Here is a 25,605-nt window from a genome sequence, read left to right on the forward strand (position 1 = left end):
CACATGAAGGAACTTCTATGGGGGCATAGGAAGATTTTATTTCTTGACCTGAGGGGTAGTTAATAGGGGTGTTCAGAATTGGATAATTCATTATATTCCACATGTGTTTTATGGAGTTTTCTGTATCAGTTCTGTTACGTAATAAAACGGTTTTTAAAAACAGGGAAATTGAGTATGAAATGACATGCAGTGCTGGCCACACTGTAAGGGGCCCCCCATGCCCCCCCCACCTCCTGGTATTCCTCCCCTTCCCTAATCCCTCCCTGTCGAGTGGGCATGAGCAGGACCTGCGGCATGTTTCTAACAGAATAAGGCAAAAGCCACAGGATGTATGTGAGTATGTTTGTGTGATTACATTATACAAGACCTAATGTTCATTGGGGTGGAGATCTCCTCTTCCTCTTTGGCTCTGAGGATGTAAGCAGCCACGTTGCAGAGGCTCATGGGGTAAGGAACGAGGGTGGCCTGCGGCCAGCAGCCAGCAAGAAACCGAGGCTGTCCGTCTGGCAGCCCACCGGGCACTGAATGCCACCAACAACCATGTGAGTTTGGAAGAAGAGCCTTCCCCACTTGAGCTACAGATGCCACCATGGCCCTGGGTGACCCCTTGACTACAGCTGGTGAGGTTGGTCGTCAGACTGTGCCTGGGGCACGGGAACTGAGCTAACAGCCGCGCGCTGTGTGAAACCTCTACATTTGTGGTAGTAGTATTCCATGGCAATGGGTAACCTGCCCCCATGTTGGGGGGGTTGGTCCCTAAAACCACTCCCAGGTTCAGCGATTCCCTAGAAGGACCCAGAGAGCTCAACAAAGCCATTGTAGTTTTGGCTACAGTTTATTACAGTAAAAGAATACAGATTAAAATCAGCGGGAGAACAAGGCACATGGGACACAGGCCAAGAGACACCTACTATCCTTCCCGGTGGAGTCACAAGGACAATGTGAATTCTCCTAGTGACAATGTACAAGGGGACTCACAACCAGGGAAGCACCCCCCAGCCTTGGTGCCCAAGGCTTTTCCAGGGGGTCAGTCACAGGGGCAGGCTTTAGTCTCCAGCCCCTCCAGAGGTCAAGCTGATACCTCCTGGCCCAAGGCCACAGGTAAACAACAACACTCTTATCAGCCAGGATACCCCAAGGGCTTAGGGGGTGCCTCCCAGGAGCCAGTCAAGGGCCCATGCTCTCTCGGGAACGTGCAGTCTGCCCATCCCAAGCCTGCAGTTAGCCCTTTGCGGCGCACCCATTAGCTCCGGAAGTGGGACTGTTGTCAACGGCCTGGTTTGAAAGGCCAGGACCACCAGGTTCTGACATCCAGGGAAACTTTACACATTTACTGGCCTTATAGTCAGAGCGTTTCCAGGATTTAAGCCATAGAGCCAAAAGGCGGGGTGCAGAGGAGAGGAGGCTGGGACCGGGCACTCATATATAAGCTTCTCCTGGTTAGCCACTGAATAGAAGGCAAGTTTCCCCTCCTCCAGGTCCAGCCAGATGCCCACCACTGTAGGTCTGTCTGAGCCGAGGACAGTCTCCTCGACCATGTGCCATGCAGAGAGCTGGCCCGTCCCCTTCCACTCTATACAGCAGGAGTCGCTGGTCCTTCCCAGGATCTGGGTACGCTTCATCCCCCAGGAAGCCACCCCAACTGCCCAGTGGCTACAATGCTGAGTGTCCACTTCCCAGTACTGTCGCCCAGAAGAAAAGGCCTGGGAGCATAATGCCTGGCAGGTCACAAACCTCTCATGATTCCAGAGATGGGTCTGTGGGCAGTGAGACACAGTCACCGCCAGGCCATCCTTGGACACCGTTAGGCTGCAGGAGTGGCTGCGAAGGTCAAAGGTTGGACTGATGGCCCCTGAGGAAAAGAACAAGGATATGATGGGCTCACTTTAAAAGCAAAATGCGGCTTTGGGCTTCTGGGGTTTTTTTTGTTTTGTTTTTAAAGATTTTATTTATTTATTTGAGAGACAACCAGAGTAGGAGCAGGGGGAGAGGACGGGGGAGGGGAGAGGAACAGAGGGAGGCAGACTCCACTCTGAACAGGGACCTTGATGTAGGGGGGCTCCATCCCAGAACCCTGGGATCCTGACCTGAGTTGGAAGCAGTCACTTAGCTGACTGAGCCACCCAGGCACCCCACAAAAAGGCAGCTTTGTATCTTTGGGTGTGATAAAGTTTTACTCACACTGGCATTAAAACTGGTAGGTCCACTTGCAGTTTTCTGTACACATCCCTGGTGCTGTTCTCATCACAATACCCCTTTTCCATCTTAATATTTACTTCCCCATTAGGCCTCTTTCAAGAAGCTGTCTCACAATCCCACTCAGCATAGCCTGGAATTTGGGAGTCTTCAATCCCATTTGTCTTGGTAATCAGATCCCCTTGTGAGCCAAGGAACAGGCCCAGCAGCAGGGAGGGGGACTGGCAGGCCCAGCCCAAGTGTCCGCAGTCCACATACTTACACTGAGCAAACCGGGAGGCCCTCTCGGGGGCTGGGTGGCTCTGGCCAGGCAGCGGGCGTGAAGCGGAATGGGGAGCTTCCTGGAGTTCCACTAAGGGTTTCAGAAAACCAGGAAGGGGAAAAAGTGGCATCAAAAGAACAAATAAATAAATAAACAAACAAAAGGCAAATACAAAGGTACCCTAACGTCATGGTCAGGGAACAAGGCTTGTCTGCTTCATCAAATTTCCTCACACATTTTTTTAGGGGCAGACTTGGATTAGGCACAACTCCCAGCTCAGGTATGTGCAGACTCATGTTCTCACCATAGACTTTTTTTTTTTAACTGCCCGTTTTCCCCATAAGCTCTAACCTCCTTGCCGGTAGAGACCTTGTTCATATTTATGTTCTAAGCACCAAGCAGAGTGCCAGCTACAGAGGAAGTAAGTGTGAGGTACCTATCTATCAAATAAATTACACTTCCAGGGATCACAGCACCCTAACACCCAGAATACCCACGACCACCGCCCCTCCCCCTCCATCAGTGCTTTATTTAAACTGTTAACTTCCATAAGTAAATTCTGAATGGGCACTCAAGAAACTAATACAAACGGTTAACTGAGACAGGGCAACAGGAAAATGGGACAAGGGTGGGAAAGAGACCTTCACTGTATGCGTTTATATTGTTTTGATTTCTGAATTTAAATTTTCTTTTTTTTTAAGATTTTATTTATTTATTAGTGAGAGAGAGAGAGAGACAAGAGCATGTGTACAAGCAGGTGGTGGGGCAGGCAGAGGGAGAAGCAGGCTTCCTGCTGAGCGAGGAGTCCAATGAGGGACCCGATCCCAAGACCTTGGGATCATGACCTGAGCCGAAGGCAGCTGCTTAACCAACTGAGCCACCCAGCCACCCCTGAATTTAAAATTTCAAATTTAACCCCAAAATCTAAAAATAATTTTATTTATTTATTTTTATTTATTTATTTATTTTAAAGATTTATTTATTTATTTATTTATTTGACATACAGAGATCACTAGTAGGCAGAGAGAGAGAAGAGCAGAGAGCAGAGAGCCCAATGCAGGGCTTGATCCCAGGACCCCGGGATCATGACCTGAGCTAAAGGCAGAGGCTTTAACCCACTTGACCCACCCAGGTGCCCCTTAAAGATTTTATTTCTTAGTACTCTCGGCACCCAATGTGGAGCTTAAACTCACAACCCTGGGATCAAGAGTGGCATTCTCTACTGACTGAGCCAGCTAGGCGCCCCTAAATATTGATTTTAAATTTGTTTAAGCAACTAAGATCACTAAGGAACCCAGTCTAAATTTAGGGGCACACAGAAGCCAAGAGGGCATGTATTTCTCAGGTTTTGGGACAACTAATAAACCGTGCTCTAACTTGATTCCTTGAGAAACTTTTCCCAAGAGATAATGTTTCTCCACCTAAATAAAAAGTAACTTTTTAAGAAGAGCAACATCATTTAAACATAAAAATAGTTATAAGCGAGAGAAATTGGAAGGGGAGGTGAACCATGAGAGACTATGGACTCTGAAAAACGATCTGAGAATTTTGAAGGGGTTGGGGGTGGGAGGTTGGGGGCACCAGGTGGTGGGTATTGTAGAGGGCACGGATTGCATGGAGCACTGGGTGTGGTGCAAAAATAATGAATACTGTTATGCTGAAAAAATAAAAAAACTAAAATCTCAAAAAAAAAAAAAGTTATAAGCAATATGTCTCTAAAGTATATAAAGCTGGCAGTGGCGAGAGGAGGAGGCAGAAAGGAGGGAGCCCAGAGCTTGTATCTGAGGGTCAGGTGTGAAGAGGGTTATAATACAGAACCTCGGAAGTCAGGACAGAGAGGTTTTTCTCTGCATTGTTACTGTTACTATTAGCATACCCACCAGAGATGACATTTTAACAAAACTTATCAAGGACAATTTACAAAGTAACATGCTTTGTAAACAAAGACATTTAATAGTTAAACATAAAAAGCAGTCTGTTTCTGAATCTCCTCAGAGCAGCAAAATCAGGTCTAGGTTCTAGATATAGAGGTCTCAGAAAATGAGTTTCTACCTTTAAAAAGCCTAGGTGACATCATACCTCTAGCCATATCCAAAACATATATCCAGGCACAAAAACACCTCCGCCCACCCCATCCTCATTAACAATAGCATAGGGATAACACAGCTGGGCTCTGGGATCCTAGCCCCAAAATTCAAAGCCATTCTAAAAATAACAAGTCAGGAAATGACAGGTGTTGGAGAGGATGCAGAGAAAGGGGAACCCTCCTACACTGTTGGTGGGAATGCAAGCTGGTGCCGCCACTCTGGAAAACAGTATGGAGGTTCCTCAAAAAGTTGAAAATAGAGCTATCCTACGACCCAGCAGTCGCACTGCTGGGTATTTACCCTAAAGATACAAGTGTAGGGATCCGAAGGGGCTTATGCACCCAAATGTTTATAGCAGCAAAGTCCACAACAGCCAAACTATGGAAAGAACCTAGATGTCCATCAACAGAAGAATGGATAAAGAAGATGTGGTGTATATATATAATGGAATACTATGCAGCCATCAAAAACCCCCGAAATCTTGCCATCTGCAATAACATGGTTGGAACTAGAGGGTATTATGCTAAGTGAAATAAGTCAACCAGAGAAAGACAATTATCGATCTCTCTGATATGAGGAATTTGAGAGGCAGGGCGGGGGGGCTGTGGTGGGGAGGGAGGGAAAAAAATGAACCAAGATGGGATCAGGAGGGGGACAAACTATAAGAGACTCTTAATCTCAGGAAAAAAACTGAGGGTTGCTGGGGGGTGGGGGGCAGGGATAGGATGGCTGGGTTATGGACATTGGGGAGGGTATGTGCTATGGTGAGTGCTGTGAATTGTATAAGACTGATGATTCACAGACCTGTACCCCTGGGGCAAATAATACATTATAAGTTAATTTAAAAAAAACCCACAAAGCCATTTGTCATTGTTTTGGTCATTTCCGCCAACTTCCATATTTAATCCTTTTTTTTTTTTTAAGATTTTATTTTTTTATTTATTTGAGAGAATGAAAGAGAGAGGAAGAGAAGGCGGGTAGGGTCAGAGGGAGAAGCAGACTCCCTGTTGAACAGGGAGCCTGATGTGGTACTCGATCCTAGGACTCCAGGATCATGGCCTGAGCTGGAGACAGTTGCTTTACCAACTGAGCCACCCAGGCGCCCCAATCCTCTTTCACCCAGTAAAACCAACTCACCCTGCATCTGTTCTTCGAGGGGCTCTTTCCATGTGAAGTTTTCTCGTAATTTTTTCTGGATTTCTTCTAGGTGATGCAGAATGTCTCTTGTTTTTCTCTCAGGTGTATTGGAAGTCATTGGTTTTGAAGAAGCCAAGGAAAGGTCCATCTCACCAGAAGAAGCCTATTGATCAATCATTAAAAACAAATCAAATAATTAAAGTCTCCTAAGTTGTTCATCAAATAATATATTCTAATTCTGCCATCTATAATTTTCTACCTCCTCACAGATTTTTAAAAACATCATTAGGCCCTCAAACTATATGCCTTGAAAGCAGTTTGGAAGAACACATCGTGCAGGAAAAATATTAAAGGGGTGGTAATTTCTGGGTGGTAGGGTTATGGAAGATGTTCCTTTGTTTTCTTTAAACTGCTATGCATTTTCTAGTATTTTCTATAATGAATATAGATTTCTTAGGTAATATCCAAAAAAGTAGTAAAATTTGCAAGCCCATCCTCTAGGGGCTTTACAAAATAAATAATACAGACAGTCACTAAGATCAGCTACAGAGGCCAGAATAATCTTCCCCAGAAGGTTATCATTCTATTACCTCTCCTCTCAAGAGCCCGCATAGACATCTGGCTGGGCATCCAGGCTCTCCCAGCTCTCTGGGGCTGCCAGCACATGCTCCCTGACTTTCTTTAACCTCGGGTCCTGTTATTCCCCAACAGAGCCTCTCATCTGCTCCCACCTTGCCACCTTTGGCCCCTGACATTCCTTCCCAACTCTGCATACTCAATTTTCCACTCTTCTTACCAAGAGTAAAGTAGCAGGCACCACGGACAGAGTACTTCCCGTGGCTTACTTCTAATTTGTATAACAACCTTCCCAGGTAAGTTGGTTATCCCCCTCTTGCAAAAGAAGTTAGAGCTCACAAGAGTGAACTAAATCCCTACAGTGAATTTTATCATCCTGCATTTTCCCACCGCTTGAGCACTTATTCAGACCAGAGCTGTTTTAGTCCTCACATCAGACGAATGCAACGTCAAGTGTGAGAGTCAGACTCTCAGGCTTTCCTCCCCGCAACACCCTGCAGCCCTTGAAGACTCCTGGGTATTTGCTGAGCACTCACTATGTGGCAAGCCTCTTTCGAGGCCTGGAGATACAAGAGTGAACAAAAGAACGAAAGTCATCAAGGTCTCTACCCTAATGAAGGTTAGAGTCCCAGGCAGGGGAAGAGGGAAAACAGACATGAATAAATGATGGCGCCCATCCTTATCAAGTTGCAAGCTGTGGTAACTGCTGCAGGTGGAATCGTAAGAGCCTCTAATAACAGGACTTGTTCGAGGAAATCAGTGAAGGTTTCTCCAGGAAAGTGATGATCCAGCTGGGGTCTGAAGGATGACCAGGGGTTATCTAGGTGACAAGGGCGAAAAAAGAATATTCCTCGGAGTGCACCCTGTGGTGGGAAGAAGCAGGACACCCTAGAGGGACTGACAGGGGCCAGAGTGGCTGTGGCTCGAAGGGGGGGCAGGCAGGGAGGGAGTCCTACAGGGCCCTGTAGGATTTGGGCCTTAATCCCACACAAGCGGATGTCACTGGAGATGTTGTAAATCAGATTTATGTTTGAGACGGTCACTCTGACAACCATGAGGAGAGCAGACCAGTGGGAATAGAGTGGAGTAATTAATTATTGCAGCAATCCAGGCAAGAAATGATCAGAGGCTTGGGACACCTGAGTGGCTCAGTCGTTCAAGCGGCTGCCTTCCGCTCAGGTCATGGTCTCAGGGTTCCGGGATGGAGCCCTGCCTCCTCGGGCTTCCTGCTCTGTGGGGGGCCTGCTTCTCCCTCTGCCTCTGCTCCTCCCACCCATGGTTTGTGTTCTCTCTCTTATTCACTCTCTCTCTCAAATAAATAAATAAAATCTTAAATTAAAAAAAAAATGATGAGAGGCTTGGATCAGAGACATCTCCAAGGATCTCAAGAGTAGTAAATAGGTTCTGGGGATGTTTAGGCCGGTGAGGGAGGGGGTGATATGATTCCCAGTTTGTGCCCTTAGAAGGATCACAGGGCCAGTCACAGGAACTCCCAGAGGAGAAACAGTTTGGGAAGTGCCTTTGAGAAAGCAAGAGGGAAAGGTGAGAAGGAAGATAGCAGACCACAGCTCAGAGAGGGGTCCAGGCTGGAGCTGTGCTTGTGGATGGGGCAGTAATTAAGGCCATGGTGTGGGGAAAACCACTCAGCAGGAAAGAGAAAGGGATGTACCCCTCAGCCTTGAGGGATTTGGGCATTTTGTTGCTGAGGAGAGGAAAAGAGAGTGAGCCTGCAAGACAGATGGGGACAGAGCAGCCAGAGAAAGAGGGGAAGGTCAGAAGACCCCTGGTCCCAGAAGCTAAAGGAAAAGAAAGCTCCAGGAATGAGGATGTGGTCAAAGGCCAAGGAAAGGTCAGTGAAGATGGAGACTAGACTGTCTGCAGGATTTGCATAGACGTCCCTGGGGAATCTCAGAGCTGGTTAGATGCAGAGTTAAGGATGGAAACCTGGCCCACTGTTAGCTCCCCTACCTCACCTCAAGCATCGCACTTCCAGTCATCCATGTGTGACAGTAAGAAAATGGTAAAAGATGAAGACTTATTGCATCCTTCAACTCCCAACATATTTCCGTGGCTCCAGCTCGAAGCTGTCCCTAGCCCCGTCCCCGGCACACGCCTTCCCACTTTCCCCTCCGGGCTGAGCCTACCATGCTCATGCTCAGGGTGCTCCTGTCATTGTCTAGTCCAGATTCAGGGACATCACTTTGACTCTGAAGACTCTTGACAATGTTTACGAGCTGTTCTGCCAACTCTGCCAGCTCACGCACAACTTCTATGATTCTCTTCTGTGCTGCGGCCTTTAAAAGAAGAAAGCAGAACCCAGAGCTGGACCTAGGACCCAGCTCTCGACAGAGGGGGCTATCAACACTGCACAAAGGGAGCAAGCAACAGAGTGATAAAAATGTCCAAAGGACAAGGAGGTAGATGTCCCAGAGCTTTTGCATGCCTGCTGACTGTCCGGTAGCTGTAATAGGGAACCAGAGCCCATCCCCAGGCTGGGGGGCAGGAGGTGAAAATGAAGCCTAAAGGGACCTGTGGGCTCATTCTGAACAGAAGTCAGAGCAGAGATGCTGACTGGGGGGTACGCATCAGGAGTCCCACGGTCTTCCTCCAACTGAGCCAGCCAGGTGCTTCCCCATCTAAAGGGACCCTCAGACTAGAGAGCTACACAACCCCACTTAAAGACCTTGATCTGCTCAGCTGCCCGGCTGGAAGTGGAAATTCTGCAGCCAACATTCTGGCAACAACTTCCAGACCTGGTGGCACTCATCAGAGGAAGGTGGGGACCAGACTTCAATGGTGAACACTGCATTCCCTCCAAAAGGGATTCTATACAGAGTCACAGAAATACAATGTGTTCATCAACCAACTGTCAATAAACCAGAGTTTTTATAACTTTGTTTTGACATTTTACATTTTTAAAATCATGCTAGGACCTCAAAAACTGGAATTGACCCAGGACCTTCTGTATCTCTAAGAAGTCTGATGTTCCTCAAAGCAGCATGTGTTCTGGAAGCCATAATTGGGCTACTTTAGAGAGGGAGGTAGCCGACCACTGGTAACACCATTTGCTCTTAAATTTCCAGGCCCCACTCCTAAATATTCAGGTGGCTGGAACTAAAGAAAGGAGCCCTTATCCTGGCGCTGGGGCAAATTAAAAACTTAAAAGAATAAGTACATTGTTTTTTCTATTCATTAAAGGAATGCACACTCATTGTAGTGAGTTTAGATCAGAGACATCTCCAAGGAGCTCAAGAGTAGTAAATAGGTTCTGGGGATGTTTAGGCTGGTGTGAAGTATGAGGGGCACCTGCGTGGCTTAGTTGGTTAAGCATCTGATTTCAGCTCAGGTCATGATGTCAGGGTTCTGGGATCGAGCCCCGCGTCGGACTCCCCGCTGAGTGGTGGGGGGACCTGCTTGTCCCTCTCCCTCTGCTCCTCCCCCTGCTCGTTCTCTCTCTCTCAAATAAATAAATAAACTCTAAAAAAACTGCAGAGCATGAGAAAGAGGGAATGTTTTAAATCATCCAATATCCTGCCATCTAAAAACAATCATTTTTACTTAACAGCCAATGGGAAGTATATTCAATCACCATAAGCAATATTAGCGAAGAGTTTTAAAGACCTGAGGGACGATGTTGTATTTATAATAAAAAAGAAGAAAACAATTTTAATCATTATCATAAAAAAATGGAAGTAACCGATATGTCCCATCAAAAGGTGAACGGATAGATTGTGGTGCATTTGTGTAATGGAATATTTTTCAGAAATAAAAAGAAATGGGCTACCAAGCCACAAACCATAATTTTGTTTAGTGAAAGAACGGTACCCAGAAAGTCCAGAAATTGTATGATTCTAACTATATGACATTCTGGAAAAAAAAAAAAAAAAAAACTAAAGAGACAGTAAAAAGATCAGCAGTTGCCAGGGGTGGGGGTGAAGGTACAAAAAGGTGGACCACAGGGGATTTTCAGGGCAGTAAAACTGTATGACACCGTAACTGTAGCTGCATGAGGTCATGCGTTTGTCAAAACCTATAGAACTGTAGAGGAGGGGCGCCTGGGTGGCTCAGTGGGTTAAGCCTCTGCCTTCTGCTCAGGTCATGATCTCAGGGTCCTGGGATCGAGCCCTGCATCGGGCTCTCTGCTTGGCAGGGAACATGCTTCCGCCTTCTCTCTGCCTGTCTCTCTGCCTGCTTGTGATCTCTCTCTGTCAAATAAATAAATAAAATCTTTTTTAAAAAGTGATTAAAAAAAAAAAGAACTGTACAACACAGAGTGAATCCTAATATCAACTGTGGATTTTAGTTTCAATTGGCAATAATCATGCCTTGGACAAACCTCATTGGCTACAATACAGTCACTATGCAAAACTCAACTATGGATTTTGGTAAATAATGTATTAATATTGATTCATCAGTTGCAACAAATGTAACACACTAATGCAAGATGTTAATAATAGGGCAAACTGTGTGGGGCATATGGGGACTTGCCATGCTATCTGCTCAATCTTCTGTAAACTTAGAACTACTCTAAAGAATAAACTCAATTAATTAAAACAAAAAGAAAGAGGATATAACCTGGTTATTCAACGTGACCTCAACTCTCTTTAAGAATATTACGGGGCGGGGGGCCCTGGGTGGCTCAGTAGTTAAGCATCTGCCTTCAGCTCAGGTCATGATCCCAGGCTGGAATTCAGCCCCATATCAGGCTCCCTGCTTAGCGGGAAGCCTGATTCTCCCTCTCCCACTCCCTCTGCTTGTGTTTCCTCTCTGGCTGTGCTTCTGTGTGTCAAATAAGTAAATAAAATCTTAAAAAAAAAAAAAAAAACATTACGGGGGGAATGCCTGGGTGGCTCAGTCAGTTAAGTAGCTGTCTTCGACTCAGGCCATGATCCTAGGGTTCTGGTATTGAGCCCGCATCAGGCTCCTTGCTCAGTGGGGAGCCTGCTCCTCCCTCTGCCTCTGCCTGCTGCTCCCCCTGCTTGTGCCCTCTCTCTCTCTGATAAATAAATTAAAAACAAACAAATAAATAAGTAAATCTTTTAAAAAAAGAGGAAGAAGAAAGATCTCAAATCAATCACTGAAATTTATACCTTAAGAAACTAGGGGATAAAAGGGCAAACAAAACCCAAAGCTAACCAAAGGAAGGAAATAATAAAAATTATTGGACATAAATAAAATGGAGAATGTAAAGACAACAGAGAGAATCAATGAAGCAAAAGTTGGTTCTTTGAAAAAAATCAACAAACTCAATGAATCTTTAGCTTGACTGATAAAGAAAAAGAGAGGATGGGAATGCAAGCTGGTGCAGCCACTCTGGAAAACAGCATGGAGGTTCCTCAAAAAGTTGAAAATAGAGCTGCCTTACGACCCAGCAATCACCCTACTGGGTGAAGTTTACCCCAAAGATATAAATGTCCTGATCTGAAGGGGCACGCGCACCCGAATGTTTATAGCAGCAATGTCCACAATAGCCAAACTATGGAAGGAGCCTAGGTGTACACTGACAGATAAATGGATAAAGAAGATGTGGTGCGTGCACGCACACACACACACACACACACACACACACACACACAGGAATACTATGCAGCCATCAAAATTTGAAATCTTACCATTTGCAACAACACGGATGGAACTAGAGGGTATTACGCTAAGTGAAATGAGTTAATCAGAGAAAGACAATTATTATATGGTCTCACTGATATGAGGAATTTAAGAAACAAGGCAGAGGATCATGGGGGAAGAGAGGAAAAAACGAAACAGGACAAAACTGGAGAGGGAGACAAACTATAAGAGACTCTTAACCTTAGGAAACAAACTGAGGGTTGCTGGGGGGATAGGGTGACTGAGTGATAGACAATGGGGAGGTATATGTTGTGGTGAGTGCTGGGTGTTGTGTATGACTGATGAATCATAGACCTATACCCCTGAAACAAATAATATATTATGTGTTAATTTTAAAAAGAAGAAGAAATGGGGGGAGAAAGAGAGGAGACATGAATAACTAAAATCAGAAAGTAAACTGGAGACATCACACCTGACCTCACATAATAAAATTTAAAAGACTATTATGAACTTTGTATGCCAACACATTAGATAACTTACCTGAAATGGATAAATTTCTAGAAACACAAATTACCTAAACTGACTCAAAAAGAAATAGAAAATTGCAACAGAGTTATAACAAATAAAGAGATTGAATCAGTAACTAAAACCCCAACAAAGAAAAGTCCAGGACCAGATGGCTTCACTGGTGAATTCTACCAAATACTTAAAGAAGAATTAACACCAATCCTTCTCAAACTCTTCCATATCATTGAAGAGGATGGAACACTTCCTAACTCCTCAGCGAGGCCAGCATTACCCTGATGCCAAAGCTAGATAAACACATCACAAGAAAATTTATAGACACTATGGAGGGGAGAGGGGTGGGGGGATGGGTGAGCCTGGTGGTGGGTATTAAGGAGGGCATGTATTGCATGAAGCATTGGGTGTGGTGCATAAACAATGAATCTTTGAACCCTGAAAAAATAAAAGAAAAATTTTTAAAAAAGGAAAATTACAGACCGATATCCCTTATGAATATTGATATAGAAATCCTTAACAAAATACTAGCAAGCTAAACCCAACAGCATATTAAAAGGATAACACAGCATGACGAAGTGGAATTTATCCCAAGAATGGAAGGTGGTTTAATTTAAGAAAAAACAACCAATCTGATACACCATAATAACAGAATGAAGGAAACACACACACACATACACACACAATCATTTCAATTGATGCAGAAAAGGCATTTGACAAAATCTTACACCTTTCATGATAAACAACAACAACAACACACACACTCAGAAAACCAGGAATAGAAAGGAACTTCCTCAACACAATGAAGGGAATTTATGAAAAACCCACAATTAACATCATACTTCATGGTGAAAGATTGAAAGCTTTCTGCCTAAGATAGGGAACAAAACAAGCATGCCTGATGTCAGTTCTGCTACCCAACACTGTACTGGAAATTTTAGCCAGATTAATTAAACAAGAAATAAAAGGCATCCCAATTGGAAAAGTAGTAGGATGATCTCTATTCACATAGGACATGACCTTATAAGTAAAATCCAAAAGAATCCACAAGAAAGCTACTAGAGCAAGTAAATGAATTCAGCAAAGTTGAAGGGCAAAAGATCAGCACCCAAAAGGAAGTGTGTTTTTATACACCTGCAGTGAACTATCCAAAAAGGAAATTAAGGAAGCAATTCCATTTTTAGCAGCACCTAAACAAGTAAAATGTCTAGGAATAAATTAAACCAAGGAGATGAAAGGACTTTTATTTTTGGAACCTACAGAAACTTTTTGGAACTAAAAGAAAGTTAAAAAGACCTAAATACGTGCAAAGATATTTAACATTTTGGGGAAGAAGACTTAATATTGTTAAAGATGTCATGCCCAAGATGACCTATATATTCAATGCAATCCCTCTCAAAATTCCAACAGCCTTCTTTGCAGAATGGTAACATCATCTTCAAATTCATATGGAATTGCAGGGGCCCTGAAGAGCCAAAACAATCTTTTTGTTTGTTTGTTTTTAAAGATTTTATTTATTTGAGAGAGAGACAGTGAGAGAGAGCATGAGCGAGGAGAAGGTCAAAGGGAGAAGCAGACTCCCCGTGGAGCTGGGACCCCGATGTGGGACTCGATCCCGAGACTCCCGGATCATGACCTGAGCCGAAGGCAGTCGTCCAACACTGAGCCACTGAACCAAAACAATCTTGAAAAAGAAGAACACAGTCAGATGGACTCAGAATTTCTGATTTCAAAATTTACTATGAAGCTATAGTAATCAAAACAATGTGAGACTGACCTAAGGATAAACCAAAAAACCCATCGGGAATAGAATTAGGAGTCCAAAAATAAGCCTATTCATCTATGGCCAACCGACTTTTTTTTTTTTTTTTTTAAGGCAGAGATCACAAGTAGGCAGAGAGGTAGGCAGAGAGAGAGGGAGAAAGCAGGCTTCCTGCTGAGCAGAGAGCCCGATGCAGGGCTCGATCCCAGGACCCTGAGACATGACCTAAGCCAAAGGCAGAGACTTAACCCACTGAGTCACCCAGGCGCCCTGCCAACTGACTTTTTATAAGGATGCCGAATCCACTCACTGGAGAAGAACAGTCTCTTCGACAAACGGTGCTGGGACAGCTAGATTTCCACATGCAAAAGAGTAAAGTCGGACCCCTACCTCATGCCATATAGAAACATTAACCCAAAATAAATCACCAACCTAAATACAAGACTTACTACCATAAAACTCTTTTTTTTTTTTTTTAGATTTTATTTATTTGACAGAGATCACAAGTAGGCAGAGAGGCAGGCAGAGAGAGAGGAGGAAGCGGGCCCCCCCGCTAAGCAGAAAGCCTGATCCCAGGACCCTGGGATCATGACCTGAGCCGAAGGCAGAGGCTTTAACCCACTGAGCCACCCAGGCACCCCTACCATAAAACTCTTAAGAGAAAATATGGGGGAAAATCTTCATGATCTCAGAATTCGGCACTGGATTTAGATATGATGCCAGAAGCAAGAGAAATAAAAGAAGAAACAGATAAACGGGACATCAGCAGAACTTAAAATTCTTAGGCATCAAAGGACACCAAAGTAAAAGGTAACTCATAAGTAAAAGGCAACCCATAAGATGGGGGAATATATTTGCAAGCCATATATCTGATAAGGGTTTAGTATCCAGAATTTATAAAGAGTTCCTAAAACTCAACAAGAAAGGGCACCTGGGTGGCTCAGTCAGTTAAGTAGTGCCCTGGGCTCAGGTCCTGATCCCAGGGTCCTGGAATCCAGTCCCCACATTAGGCTCTGCAGGGAATTTGCTTCTCCCTCTTCCCCTCCTGCCATTCATTTCCTCAATCTCTATCTCAAATAAATAAATGTTAAAAAAAAAAAAACATCAACAAGAGAAAGACAATCCCATTTTTAAAAATAGTCAAAGGACCTGAATAAACATTTCTCTCATGAAGATATAAAAATGAGCAATAAGCACATGAAAAGGTAGTCAGTCAACACCGTCAATCCTCAGGGAAATGCAGATCAAAACCGCAGTCGCAAAGCACTTCACTCCTAATGGGAAGGCTATCCTAAAAAACAAAATGGTAGGGGGAAGGAATCAAAATAACATGAATAGTGGGGCGCCTGGGTGGCTCAGTGGGTTAATAAGCCTCTGCCTTCGGCTCGGGTCATGATCTCAGGGTCCTGGGATCGAGTCCCGCATCGGGCTCTCTGCTTGGCAGGGGGCCTGCTTTCTCCTCTCTCTCTCTCTGTTTGCCTCTCTGCCTACTTGTGATCTCTCTCTGTCAAATAAATAAATAAAAAATATTAAAAAAAAAGAGCAAAATAACATGAATAGTAAGTATTGGCAAGGATGTGGAAAATCAGCAACTCCAATTCTGCTGGTGGAAATGTAAAATGTCATAGATGCTGTGGAAAATGGTTTAGCTGTGTTCCACAGTATGCTGAACATAGAACTCCTATACCACTCACCGAGTCCACTCCTAGGTTATTTCCCCGAAAGAACTGAAAAGAACTTGGTTACTTGCACACCAATGTTGACTGCATCGCTCACAGTCACCAGAAAGGCGGAAACAATCCGAATGCCCACCAGTGTATGAATAAACCAATGTGGTACATCCGTACAATGGGACAGTATTCAGCCACAAAAGGGAATAAATTCAGGTGCATGCTACAACATGAATGAACCCTGAAAACATTACGGTAAGTGGAAGAAGGCAGACACAAAGGGACAAATATTATAGGATTCCACTTATATGAAATATCTAGAGTAGGGAAATCAGGGAGACAGAAAACTGACTGGCGGTTACCAGGGGCTGCAGGGAGTTGGAATGAGAAGTTACTGCATAATCGGTAGAGAGTGAGAGCTGCACATCACTGAGAATATAACGAATGGCACTAAATTGTACACATAAAAACGTCTGAAATGGCTAATTTTGTGCTCTATCTTACCCCAGTGTAAGAACGTTCAAAGAGACAGCGGTAAGACTGGAAAGGAGTGGGAACGTGCCAAGGAGCAGCCAGGCTGGTGGGATGCCAGGAAACTGCCCCCCCCCCCCGCTTCTTCATACTTCATACTTAGGCCCACTCTCCCAAGAGCTGGAGTGCACAGAGTGACAGCGGTCCGGCGAGACAGCAGGCAAGCCGGGCCAGTAGGGTAGAGCAGGTGCCGCGCGCACGCGCGGGCGCGCGGTGGGGCGCGAGGGCAGCGCGTTGCACCTCCCTACCGGCAGCTGGGCGGTGCGACGCGGGGGCGCAGGCGCAGGCGCGGGGCCAAGGGCGCGTCCCTGGGCGGGGCCGGGGGCGGGGCCAGGGGCGGGGCCGGGGTCAGGACCCGCCCCCAGCTCGCGCAGCGCCCGGCTGTACTTGTCCACCAGCTCCTGCAGCAGCGTGTTCTTCCGCAGGTGCAGCGGCGCCGGGGTGCTCTCCCGGCAGGTGGGGCAGGAGCGCCGGGGGCTGGCGCTGCCCGCGGCCCACAGGCCCTTCAGGCAGTCGCGGCAGAAGCTGTGGCCGCAGGGCAGCGTGGCGGGCCTGGTAAGCAGCCCTTGACAGATGATGCAGCCCAGGTCGTCCTCGGCCAGCCACACGGGGATGGCCAGGCCGGTGTCCATATCCGCAATAGTGGCCAGGCAGCGCCGCCGGACGCCGGGACGCGGAAGTCAGGGCCTCGTGGGGGACCGCCCGCCAGCCGCGACGTCTCCTCGGCTCCTCCCTCGGCCTTCCTCTCCCCGCCTCGGCCCACCCTTCCTGTCTCGCGTTCCTCTGTAAGCAGACTTTGAGTCTCCCCCCGCCTGGCGCGGGGCACCATAGGTGAGAGCGGGCCGGAGTCACGGCCTCCTGCACGGAGGATCAGCTCGCCCCCAAACGCTAGGAACCCGTTGATGTCCCAAAGACCTTTTAGCTTGATGCCCTCCCTCCCGGCCCAGACACACATCCATCTCGGCCCATTAAAACGCAACCCCGACAGCCCTTGAGAGCAGAAGAAAGAGGGGGTTCGGTTCAAGAGCTTTTTCATGAGAAGGCGCCCACTAGATGTCATCCAGCACTCCCAACAAGTAGGAAAGGGTTAGAGAACACCCGGTGCACTTAGCTCTTTAAAAATACCGGCGTTGGGGGCTTCACTCCCAGAAAATCTGATTTCGTCGTCTGGGGTGGGAGCCCGGCGCCGGGATGCGTAAATACCTGCCCCCGAGGATTCTAACGCGCAGCCAACGTTGAGTGACCCCTAGACTTTTCAAACCGCTGTTACAATGCGGAACTGTGCCCCTGTCTTCTTACTGCTCTCTGCTGGCTAAAAGCACATTACCCAAGAGGCATCCGGACAAAAATACTAGAAAGTCTTGTTTTCTTGAGGTAGCGTGCCTTGGTTGGGCTCCCTCGCTTCCTCCTCTCCTCTTTCTCCATCCCAAGCTCATTACAGCAGGAAAACGCTGGCGCTGGAAGAGCATCACATCCTCCCCGGAGGGAACTTTCAGGTTTACACGGCAGTAATTGAGTGGCAGAGACCAGAATCCCCATCTCTCTGCTCCGCTGAAATGAACTAACAATAAATAAATAAATATTTAAAAACGTATTACTAGCAGTCAATCAAAACAAATATAAATATATAAATAACTGGTAAACAAAAAGTCAAAATTTTTATTAGAATTACAGCTCTTAATGAGATTGATGTGCTGGTTTCTTTTACAAAATGCATTTATCTGTGGATGAACATTACTTTTTTCTCCAGCTTTGCTGAGCTACCTCAGCTGACCTATATAACATTGTCTCTAAGTTTAAGATATACAATATGATGATTTATTTAATGCACATGTTGCAAAATGATTATCAAATAAGGTTAATGAACACCTCCATCGTCTCACATAATTACCTTTTTTTGAGGCTGTTGAGAACATTTAAGATCTGCTCTTAGCAACTTTCAAACATACAAAATGGTAAACAGTAGTCACCATGCCAAACGATAGATTCCCAGAATTTATTCATCCTGTAAGTGGAAATTTATACTTTGTTCTACATCTCCCCATTTCCCCCACCCCTTTCCAGTCCCTGGCAATCACCATTGTACTCTGTGGTTCTGATTCAGCTTTTTCAGATTCCACACGTGAGATCATGCAGTATTTGTTTTTCTCTGATTTCATTTAGCATCATGCCCTCAAAGGGTGTGTGTGTGTGTGTGTGTGTGTGTGTGTGTGCATTTTCTTTATCCATTTGTCTGTTAACGTAGACATAGGCTATATCTATGTCTTGGTAATTGTGTATTATGCTGCAATGAACATGGGGTGCAGATAACTCTTTGAGACAGTGATTTCATTTCCTTCAGATATATACACAGAAATGAGATTACTGGATTATATTATTTTTTGAGGAACCTCCATAACTGCTCCATACTGGCTGCACCAATTAACATTCCCACCAGCAGAGCACAGGGGTTCCGTCTTCTCCACATCCTGGCTAATACTTGTTATCTCTTGTCTTTTTTGATAGCTATTCTTACAGCAAATGATATCTCACTCGTGTTTTATTTTGCATTTCCCTGGTGATTATGATGTTGAGCACATTTTCACACACCCGCTGGTCATTTGTACATCTTCTTTGAAAAAATAATCTATTCAGGTCTTCTGTCCATTTTCAAATTGTTTTATTTGGATTTTCGCTATTGCATTATGTGAGAGATGAACATTACTTACCAACAGAATTAAGCAAGGTTCAGTAATAAATTATATTCCTGTTTTTTTGTTTTTATACATGTTAGTGCTGAGGAACCTTGTCCACATATATAAATGACAACAGTGTCACACGGTTTGTTGAAGAGCAAAAAAGATCACATAGTGATCCATTATCAGAAATTATTTACTAATCCCTCAGCTGACCAGATTGGTTAGATTTTCCTTCAATTTTAATTGAGAACAAAGAATATGAAACTAACTGTATTGCAAAAATCATTAGAAGTATTCACTTTCTTGGGGTGTCTGGCTGGCTCAGTTGGAAGGGCAAGCAACTCTTGATCTTGGGGTTATGAGTCTGGAGCCCCATGTTGGGTGTAGAAATTAAATAAATAAAAACTTAAAGAAAAAAGCAAGTATTCACTTTCTCATTTTCTGGGAGGTATGCTAATAAGACTTCACCAAGGCTTATCAAATTATCAAATTACCACTCTTTTATGAGTCACTTTGTTAAACGTGATATACTCAAAAAGGGCTAGAAAAATTAGAATAATATTATTCATTTCAATACACCTTTGCCAATCTAATTTTTTTGGAAAGATACTTTTCTATGTTTGAAATGCATTTTCTTTAAAATTTGGAGCTACAGATTTAGCTTGTCCAATTTATGCAAAATATCGCCACATAACCTAATTGGTAAGGCCAGTTCTCAAGTCAAACCAGTCAGGCAAGTCAGACTCATATTCTGCCAAAGAATCTGACCTCACTGTTAAATTCAAATAGATGTGTTAAGGGGCGCCTGGGTGGCTTAGCTGGTTAAGCTCCGACTCGGATATTGTGGTCATGGGATCAAGCCCTGAGTCAAGCTCTGTGCCCCGTGGGGAGTCTGCTTGCAATTCTCTCCCTCCCTCTGATTCTGCCCACCACCACCTCCCAGCTCATGTGTGCTGTTTCTAAAATAAATAAAGTCTTAAACACACACACACTCACAAAATAGATGTGTTAATACACATCCCTGTGACACTGGGTTCTAATGTTAAATCAGATGGGAAAGGACAAGATCCTGAATTTGTGCACTGGGTGAAATAAGGTACGACCCTCATTAACATCTACCAGTGCTTTGCTTTGCTCTTACTAGATTCCTTCAGGGATAAAGCATGTTTTGTTAGGGGCAGGAGAGGTCATTAAATAAACATCATCCTCAGTTCCACTCCACTTTTTATGAATTCAAAACATCCAAACATAAGCCGGAACACCCCAGTTTTTTTTTTTTTTAAGATTTTATTTATTTATTTGACAGAGATCACAAGCAGGCAGAGAGACAGGAGGAAGCAGGCTCCTCGCTGAACAGAGAGCCCGATGCGGGACTCTATCCCAGGACTCTGAGACCATGACCTGAGCCGAAGGCAGCGGCTTAACCCACTGAGCCACCCAGGCGCCCCTGGAACACCCCAGTTTTAATGCCAAACTTTGTCACCAACAAAAATCTGCATGAAACAGAGGGAGTCATAAAACCTGACCTCCATGCCTTAAAAAGACTTCACTGGTACTGTGAAGAGAATAAATATTGGGAGGAAATATTTGCACATCCTATGTCTGTCAAAGGACTGATATCAAGAATGTATAAAGAACTCTCAAAACTCAACAATAAAGAAGAGAAACCATAAAATTAAGAAATGAGGGGCACCTGGGTACTCACTCAGTTAAGTGTCTAACTTTGGCTCAGGTCAAGTTCCCAGAGTCCTGGGATTGAGCCCCATGTCAGGCTCCCTGCTCAGTGGCAAGTCTGCTTGTCCCTCTCCCTCTGCCCTGCTTGCATTCTCTCTCTCTCTCAAATGAATAAATAAAATCTTTGTTCAAAAAGTAAATAAATTCTTAAAAAATGAGACATAGATACAATGTCACTTCTCCAAAGATACAAGGTTGGCAGATCAGCACAAGAAAAGATGTTCTGCGCCACCAGCCACTATAGGGAAATGCAAATGAAAACCACAGGGACACCACTACAACTGGAACCGTTAAAATTAAGAATACTGAGAATAGGGCGCCTGGGTGGCTCAGTGGGTTAAGCCGCTGCCTTCGGCTCAGGTCATGATCTCAGGGTCCTGGGATCGAGTCCCACATCGGGCTCTCTGCTCAGCAGGAAGCCTGCTTCCCTCTCTCTCTCTCTCTCTGCCTGCCTCTCCGTCTACTTGTGATCTCTCTCTGTCAAATAAATAAATAAAATCTTTAAAAAAAAAAAAAAAAAGAATACTGAGAATAGCCAGTGCTGGTGAAGATGCAGGGTAACTGGAACTCTCACACATTGCCAGTGGGAATGTGAAAGGGTCCAGGCCCACTCTGGAAGACAGCTTGACAGGTTGTTATGAAGTTAAACATACGCCTACCACGTGACCCAGCAGCTCAACTCCTGGATACTGTTGCGTGTACCAATAATTCATTCCTTTTTATTGTGGAGTTCTCTTCCACGGGATAAACAAACCATGGTATACCCATATGACGCACTATGGCTCAGCAGTGATAACTGTTGATACGCGCGATGACTTAGATGAATTGCAAAGCCATTATACTGAGTGAAAGAAGCCAATTTCAAAAATTACATTTCGAATTATTCCATTCATAGGACACCCTCAAAAATATAAATCTGGGCCGATGAAGAACAGAGCTGTGGTTGGCAGGTGGCAGGGCAAGGGGGCGAGAGGTAGCACCCAGGAGCATTTAAAGTGATGTAACCATTCTTTACTCTGATTGTGGTGGTAGTTACAGGAATCCATATATATATTCAAATTTATAGAACAGTACAAAATAAGTCGATTTTAGTATAGAACAATGTAAAAAAATAAAATTCATAAAGGAAAATTGTCACTCTTATTTCAAATTGGCTATCTGGCATCCCAATGATTTTTAAGGTTTAAGGTGGATAAGAGGTATGGCTTTCTTTTCTGAACAGAAGGATGTTTAAGAGAGAAGAGGTGGGAAGGAGAGCTGGTGTGCTGCCTCAGACGCAGGTCTGCAATTACACTCTCCTATGACGCTTGTGATTCATGCAATGCCCCCCGCCCCACACTGCCCGCTGATATCTCTGCTTCCTTCCCACACTCTACATGGCTGCATTGTTTTCCCAAGTCTCAAATCTGATCATGGACTCTCCTTCTTAATGCCAAGCAAGTAGCTTTGTGACTGTCTGTCTTCTTTCTTCCTCTGTAGATGGAGCTCACAGGTAGTGAAAAAGGCAGATGAGTACATTAACCATTAATATACAACTCAGCAGGTGTTGAAACAAACATTTTCAAGGTGCTTTGGGGGCCAGAAGAGGAAGCACGCCCATCTCCATCTGGGCTGTCAGGAAGCCTCCGGAAAGACACTCCAATAATGTTGCTTGTCCTCTGAGGGTTCCACAGGAAAACCCCATAAAAAGCAGAGACTCTATTAAATGCCCTCCCAACCCTCTTGGTCTCCACCAAAATGAAGAGAGCATACCAAATATCGCTCTGCATGTGACCTGAAGGAGAAGGAGTCATAGAGCAGGGACCTCAGCGGTGATCTATTTCTCTAACACTTCAGCCATTCCAGATTTCTTTTAGTTCCTCTTTCCCACCTAAGGGCCTTTGAACATTTTCTTCCTTGAGACGAGTGTTTTCCTCTTCCTGTTGACTTACCTCTAAATATCTTTAAGGTTTCCACTTCAACATCACTTTCTGGAGAGGATGGAGGCCCCTCTCCCCCTCATTTAGGTGAAACCCAGGCTCCCACAATTGTTTGTGCTTCCTTTCCTGAACACTTGTGGCACTGTCCTGCCCCATGGAAGCGTGGCCTTGCAGCAGCCTGTCATCTGTGGTAAGCAGGGACCAGCTGGTTCCCACCCTGTTCCCAGGGCCTGGCACAGAGCCTGGCACCTGGGAGAACCTCAAAAGTACTTGTTGCTTCCATGGAATTTCAATAGTCAGTACACTTTCCTCCTCCGAAAGAGAAAAACCAAGGCACGTTGGTGGGAAAGTGAGGTTTCTGACCATTTCGAGTTTGCGGAAAGGCCAGAGCTGGCTGGCAGCCTGGAGAGCTCTCTGCCCTGGGTTTCAGTGGAGCTGGCTTGCTTCTTTGCTTCCAATAATCAATCTGAACATTGTTTTGTTTTTTTTGTGTTTGCCTTTGTTTGTTTGTTTTGTATTCTCTGGGTTTTCATTTCTTCTAAAATCTGTACCAAGACGAGACTTCCCCAGGAACTGTTTTGATTCATGTAGAAAACACACTGCTTTTGAAGAGTGCAAATGGGTGTTTCTTTAATAATTTCCCCCAGCTTCCAAGTGTTTAATTTGAACACTTTTGAATCTCTAGAAAATGTGCACCAGTAAGACAACAAAGACCCGTCTCTGCTTCATCTAGATCCCTCAGTTGCTAACACTTTGCACAGCGGCTCACTTTTTTTCTCTCTCTCTCCCTGGGTGTGTGTGTGTGTATGTACTTCCTGTCTTCCATATAGACACACACACTATATATATATGTATATACTCTCTTTATATACATGTACACACACACTTATTCTTTGTTGACCCATTTAGGAGTCAGTTGTAGACTAAAAATTATTACATTTTTACCCCTGAATACATTAACACGTATCCACAGGCACAAGTGCAAACTCCTACACAAATACGACATAATCATCCGTCTCACTATCTGACTAGCTGATATGCATCCATATTCAGACTTGCCCCAGTATCTCAATCATATCCTTTATAGCTGCTTTTTTAAAAAATCCAGAAACCAGGGGGCACCTGACTGGCTCAGTCGGTGGAGCGTGGGACTCTTGATCTTGGGGTCATGAGTTTGAGCCCCACGTTGGGTGTAGAGATTACTGAAAAATAAAAATCTTAAAAAAAAAAAAAAAGGCATCAAAATCCAGGATCCAATCAAGAATCATAAATTCCACTCTGTTGCCTCCTTCATCTTCTTTAATGTGGAACAGTTTCCTCACTGCTTTATCTTATACCAGCCGTTTTATAGAACGTCCCTCGTGTGGATTTGTCTGATTACTTCTTCATGGTTCAGAATCAAGTTTTTTTGCTTGCAGGACACACTGGGTGTCCTCCCACTTGCAGGACACAGTGGGTGGCTCTCCGATGCAGTGTTTTCATTTCAGAAGTCTGGGGCCTTGAGGACATGGGCCAGATCCCCAAGACTCCCCCAAGCTGGGTTGTGGGACGGCCCAGGGAGCCAGCAGGTAAAGGCCAAAGCTTCAGTCTTGGCACAGTTCATGGCCAGCCATGGCTGCTAAACGGCAGGGCATGCCTGCTGGGCAACGAAGGCTGAGGTTAGAACTTGCCCTTCCTACCATGAGCTCCGGGTGACCAGTGGCCAGTGGGTCACCTGCTGCTGTGGCCACTCTCCGATGATGCAGCTGTCAGGGGAGCAAGAAGAGAGCTCAGATGATAACCGTGCCAGTGTAGTCCTGCTGAAGAGAAGGGACAGCAAGGGGACAGGGGCACAGTGACAGAGAACCAGAATTAAAAAAACAACCAACGGCGGCGAGAGACAGAAGGGACAAACGCCAGCGCAGAGAGAGAGAGAGACATGGAAACAGAGTCAGATACACAGACCCACCGGCAGGGACAAGGAAGCGCCAGCAGACGGTCTTTACTAACTTTCAAGTCTGTTTCTCAAGCTCTTTGGCTTTCAGATTTTGGAAAGGGAAAAGCAGGTGTGTTTATGCTGATCTGACTCAAAGGACACAAGGGTTTCTCCTAAGGGGGTGCTGTGGGGTCTCCTCCTCGGTCTGTCCTTTTTCAAACACAGAACTTGTTCCTGGTGCCCGCAAACCAGGCCCCGGGGCCAGGAGTTTCCTGCTCCCGCTCAGAACATCTTCTCATTTTTCTCATGGCTGTCAGCAGACAGAAGCCTACTTGTCACACATCTGGGGGAAGAGGAGGAGCAGGAGAGCAGCGACAGAAGGGAGGATGCAGAGAAAAGAAGGGCACCCAAAATAGCCTTTCCTCTGTGAGGGGAGAGGAACCCAAGACCCCAGAAGTTGCCCAGTGGGTGTGACCATAGCTAATAATAACAGACCAGGGTTTCTCACATGGAGAGGGACTGGTGGGCCGCAGGTAGCTAACGGGGCGGAGCTCCCCACAGAAGAGCTGTGCATGGACAGAGAGGGCTTCCTGGCAACAACGTGCACCATCTGTACTCTTCTTTGGCAGGAAGAGAAGAAAATGTTAGAAGCAGTCAGGAGCCCGGAGCTCAGTTTCAGGGCTCACAGCTGAACCCTGTGAGGCTCCGTTCTGCCCTCTGCCCTTGGCCGAAAGAACAAAGCCCAGGCTGCACATCTTACTGAGAAGGTTGAGGGGCGTCAAGGGGCGGGAGAGGACATCCTGAAAACTCTCCAGCCATTCCCTCTGCTCCTTCTCGCTGGGGCAGGTGAAGAGGAACCTCCGCTCAGGGGTGACGATGGTGAGGCCGGCTTTCCAGTGGTTCCCTCGGATGCCCTTGGGCAGGTCTTCATACACTCCATACCCCTGCTCGTTGCTCCCAAGAAAAACCTGGCCCTGTTCAAAGGCATCCTGAAGACAGAGGACACCTGGTCATCAGAGGCCACACCTGGGGCAGATGGGCACCTGCAGCCCGG

At 45.4% G+C, this 25,605-nt stretch overlaps 2 protein-coding genes across 14 annotated transcripts in view; both read right to left on the bottom strand.

Annotated features, from left to right (window-relative positions):
* Nucleotides 1-819: 819 nt before the first annotated feature.
* Nucleotides 820-17,168, bottom strand: RNF135 (ring finger protein 135). 4 transcript variants are annotated; one of them, XM_047709107.1, is made up of 6 exons: nucleotides 16,554-16,573; nucleotides 8,942-9,084; nucleotides 8,403-8,552; nucleotides 5,683-5,845; nucleotides 2,459-2,548; nucleotides 820-1,852 (listed from the first exon to the last, which is right to left on the bottom strand). In XM_047709107.1, exons 2-6 carry the CDS (start codon nucleotides 9,065-9,067, stop codon nucleotides 1,323-1,325), a joined length of 1,059 nt encoding a protein of 352 aa, XP_047565063.1. In that variant the 5' UTR covers nucleotides 9,068-9,084; nucleotides 16,554-16,573; the 3' UTR covers nucleotides 820-1,322. The 4 variants fall into 4 exon arrangements, with proteins under 4 accessions (XP_047565063.1, XP_047565064.1, XP_047565061.1 ...); XM_047709108.1 differs by lacking the exon at nucleotides 16,554-16,573 and adding an exon at nucleotides 16,279-16,294; XM_047709105.1 differs by lacking the exon at nucleotides 8,942-9,084 and having other exon boundaries at nucleotides 16,554-17,160.
* Nucleotides 17,169-21,713: 4,545 nt separating this feature from the next.
* The window catches only part of ADAP2 (ArfGAP with dual PH domains 2), a 31,000-nt gene continuing 27,108 nt past the window's right edge, over nucleotides 21,714-25,605 (bottom strand). For 6 of the 10 annotated variants that reach the window (XM_047709113.1, XM_047709118.1, XM_047709115.1 and 3 more), the window contains one exon: nucleotides 21,714-25,540. In XM_047709113.1, the coding sequence (XP_047565069.1) occupies nucleotides 25,196-25,540 (345 nt within the window). In that variant the 3' untranslated portion in view covers nucleotides 21,714-25,195. The remainder of the gene's footprint in view (nucleotides 25,541-25,605) is intronic. The other 4 variants (XM_047709117.1, XM_047709116.1, XM_047709112.1 and 1 more) reach the window with 3 other exon arrangements.

This window comes from Lutra lutra, chromosome 16 (genome assembly GCF_902655055.1).
Source record: "Lutra lutra chromosome 16, mLutLut1.2, whole genome shotgun sequence".
NCBI lineage: Eukaryota > Metazoa > Chordata > Mammalia > Carnivora > Mustelidae > Lutra > Lutra lutra.